At 49.5% G+C, this 3,981-nt stretch overlaps 1 protein-coding gene across 1 annotated transcript; it reads right to left on the bottom strand.

Annotated features, from left to right (window-relative positions):
* Positions 1 to 581: 581 nt before the first annotated feature.
* On the bottom strand, positions 582 to 3,764 carry LOC100358947 (heterogeneous nuclear ribonucleoprotein A1-like). The gene has a single exon (XM_002713707.5). The coding sequence runs from the start codon at positions 1,868 to 1,870 to the stop codon at positions 908 to 910; it is 963 nt and encodes a 320-aa protein (XP_002713753.1). The 5' UTR covers positions 1,871 to 3,764; the 3' UTR covers positions 582 to 907.
* Between the last annotated feature and the right edge of the window lie 217 nt (positions 3,765 to 3,981).

Here is a 3,981-nt window from a genome sequence, read left to right as displayed (position 1 = left end):
TCTCCCAGGGATGTCACAGTCTCTACTCACTTGAAGATCCCCTATCTCATAGAGCTCTTATTTATTTATTTATTGACTGGCAGAGTGGACAGTGAGAGAAAGAGACAGAGAGAAGGTCTTCCTTTTGCTGTTGGTTCACCCTCCAATGGCTGCCATGGCTGGCACACTGCGGCTGGCACATCGCGCTGATCCGAAGCCAGGAGCCAGGTGCCTCTCCTGGTCTCCCATGTAGGTGCAGGGCCCAAGGACCTGGGCCATCCTCCACTGCACTCCCTGGCCACAGCAGAGAGCTGGCCTAGAAGAGGGGCAATCGGGACAGAATCCGGCGCCCCGACAGGGACTAGAACTCGGTGTGCCGGCGCCGCAGGCAGAGGATTAGCCTATTGAGCCGTGGCGCCTGCCAGAGCTCTCATTTTAAAAACTTTCATTTATTAAACTTTTAAACATTCTAGGCTATTTGGAAATAACCAAAAGAACGTAGATTCACAAACCACTAACCCTAAACTCAATTCAGGTCACAGATGATTTTTTTTGATTAGCTAACTTTTTTTTTTTTTTTTTAAAGACACATTTATTCAGCGTCATGATCAGACTATTACATTTAGCAATCAACAGCATGGGTGCAAAAGAAAAAAAAAGAAAAAACTACATTAAAACCCTTTGTTGGAATGCTTTACACTTTCCACAGAACAGAAACTAAAATAACCTGTTATACAATTAGTCACAAATACAGTCCTCGAGTTTTTTTGCCCATACACATGAGTATTGTCTAAAACATGTCTTCTTTGTAGCAGCTAGGCCCTGCCACCACTGTGCTTGGCTGAGTTCACAAATCTGTTGTAACCTGTAGCTTCCCTGTCACTTCTCTGGCTCTCCTCTCCTGCTAAGCTTTGTTTCCTGGCAGTTATTAAAACCTTCTGCCACTGCCATAGCTGCTGCTGCTGCTAGAACCACCATAGCCACCTTGATTTCGTGGTTTGGCAAAATATTGGCCGCCACCACCATAGGGGCCAGAGCTTCTGCCTCCAAAATTTCCTCCCTTCATGGGTCCAAAATTTGAAGATTGATTGTTGTAATTGCCAAAATCATTGTAGCCTCCACTGCCTCCAAAATTGCTTCCGTCATTACCAAATCCATTGTAACCATCCCCACTGCCACCATAACCACCTCCACCGCGGCTGCCGCTGAAGCCACCACGACCACTGAAGTTTCCTCCACGACCAAAGTTGTCATTGCCACCAAAACCACCTCCACGACCACCACCAAAGTTTCCAGAACCACTTTGACCTCTCGGGGTGGACGAAGCGCTGGCCATCTCCTGCTTCGACAGGGCCTTCCTCACTTCACAGTTGTGGCCGTTCACAGTGTGGTATTTCTGAATGACAATCTTATCCACGGAGTCATGGTCGTCGAAGGTCACAAAAGCAAAGCCCCTCTTCTTGCCACTGCCTCGGTCAGTCATGATCTCAATCACCTCGATTTTCCCGTACTGCTCAAAGTAATCTCGGAGGTGATGCTCTTCAGTGTCTTCTTTAATGCCACCCACGAAGATCTTTTTCACAGTGAGGTGGGCACCTGGTCTTTGGGAATCTTCTCTCGACACAGCCCTCTTTGGTTCCACAACTCTTCCATCCACTTTGTGTGGCCTTGCGTTCATGGCCGCATCCACCTCCTCCACGGTGGCGTAGGTGACAAACCCAAAGCCCCTGGAGCGCTTGGTGTTCGGGTCTCTCATTACCACGCAGTCCGTGAGCGTGCCCCATTGCTCAAAATGGCTCCTCAGGCTCTCATCGGTCGTCTCAAAGCTCAGCCCTCCGATGAAGAGCTTCCGCAGCTGCTCGGGCTCCTTGGGCGACTCTGACTTCGACATGATGGCGGTGGGAAGAATAATTCATTTACTTATTTGGAAGACAGCATGAGGGGGAGACAGAGAGAGAGAGAAATCTTCTATCCACCGGTTCACTCCCCAAAAATGCAACAGATGGGGCGAGGCTAGACAGAACCAGGAGCCTGGAGCTCCACTTGGGTCTCCACCTAAGTGGCAGGGCCCAAGCACTTGACCCATCATCTACTGCCTTCCCAGGTGCATTAGCAGGGAGCTGGATTGGGAATGGAACAACTGGGATTCGGATCAGCACTCATATGGGATGCAGGCATTGCAGGTGGCAGCTTAGCTCTCTGCTCCATGATGCTGGCCCCAGCCTTCTAAAGCCTGGAAAATCATTCACTTTGTATGAAACATGCATAGTCCCCAATGACCATTAATAAGGGGATGACTCCAAGTTCTCATGAACCAGGCTCTCAATACCTGTTGTACAGGCCTGATGTAAGAACAGAGCATCCAGTCTTCAACGAGGTCTCAGTTTCCACTAAGGGGACAATATAATTTATCATCCCAAACTAGTTTAAAAATCTAGTTAAAATTAAAAATAATTAAATCTAGTTAAAATGTTCTAAAGGAGCCCCTTGCTGCCCCTGCTCAGCGTCACTCACACATGTCCCTGTGTCTGAATTTGCCACAGCTGTCATTGAGCACGTCTGTGCTTAGCCTTGGGTCTTCACGTCCACCTGGAATTTGTAGCATAAACCTTTGCTGCACGCATCTCGAAGAATTCAGAGGCCCTGAGTGTCTTCAGAGCTGTATCTAAAGTGCCAGGCTCTGCATGGGGAATCAACTCACAAGAGTTCTCCCCTGTGAAGGCTCTCAAGTCAGAAAGGCCCATGACTAATGAGGGTAGTAGCGGCTCAGAAGGTTCTAGAACTGACCACACTGTTCCTTTCCCTGACCCTGGACAAGTGAAGTCAAGTCTTTGTTCATTTGTTTTTAAAGATTTATTTATTTATTTGAAAGAATTACACACAGAGAAGGAGAGGCAGAGGGGGGGCGTCTTCCATCCGCTGGTTCACTCCCCAGTTGGCCACAATGGCCAGAGCTGCGCTGATCTGAAACCAGGAGCCAGGAGCTTCCTCTGAGTCTCCAACATGGGTGGAGGGGCCCAAGGACTTGGGGCATCTTCCACTGCTTTTCCAGGCCATAGCAGAGAGCAGGATTGGAGGTGGAGCAGCTGGGACTCAAACTGGTGCTGGTATGGGATGCCAGCCCTGCCTATGCCACAGCGCCGGCCCCTGTTTGTTTTAACAAAACTTTTAACAAAAACTTTTAAAACCTTTTAACAAAATTGTATATAATGGTTCCAAGGGAGAGGGGCCCTCGCATTTCCTCCCAGGAAGGTGACAAAAGTCTGGTCTCTTGGTGCTCCCCAGCATCAGCTGTTGTGCCCTCTGCACGCCGACGCTCACGCCCTACCATCCATTCAGCCCAGCTCAGCCTCCCTCGGGGTGCCCGTACCCTCCACATCCTCCATGGCTATCATGCATCCTGCTCCCTGTGTCCTACCAGTGACGTGGGTCAGCATCCTTCACTCATTCATTTCCTCCACATTCATTGATCAGCTGCCCTGCCCAACCCCAGGCACTCTAAATTTAGCATTTAATTACCTGTATATGATCTCGCAGGCTTTAATGATAGGTACATTATATTCATTTTGTATCCTCAACAAAATGCTAATCTTCCAGCTTTGGGGGACTGAGTCTGAGGCCATTGTCAGCCACTGGGCGTGAAAGTTGGGAAAGGGGCCCCCTCTGGGTGTTGGACTTGCTGAGATCACCTAGGCCCTGCTTGCCTCCTGGCCTGTGCAGCCTCTCTGTGCCTGGAACATCTGGATGCCACTTGGCAGAGCCCACCAAGCACGGAGCAATTGCCCAGCAAAGAGCAGACTCCTTCTAAAGCCTGGCAAATCATTCATTTTGTATGAAACATGCATAGTCCCCAGTTACCATTAATAAGGGGATGACTCTTTCTAAGTTCTCATGAACCAGGCTCTCAATACCTGTTGTACAGGCCTGATGTAAGAACAGAGCATCTTGGCCGGCGCCGCGGCTCACTAGGCTAATCCTCCGCCTTGCGGCGCTGGCAGCCCG

This window comes from Oryctolagus cuniculus, chromosome 16, assembly GCF_964237555.1.
Source record: "Oryctolagus cuniculus chromosome 16, mOryCun1.1, whole genome shotgun sequence".
Taxonomy (NCBI): domain Eukaryota; kingdom Metazoa; phylum Chordata; class Mammalia; order Lagomorpha; family Leporidae; genus Oryctolagus; species Oryctolagus cuniculus.
The sequence above is the reverse complement of the archived record's forward strand: the minus strand, read 5'-3'. Positions and strand labels throughout refer to the sequence as shown.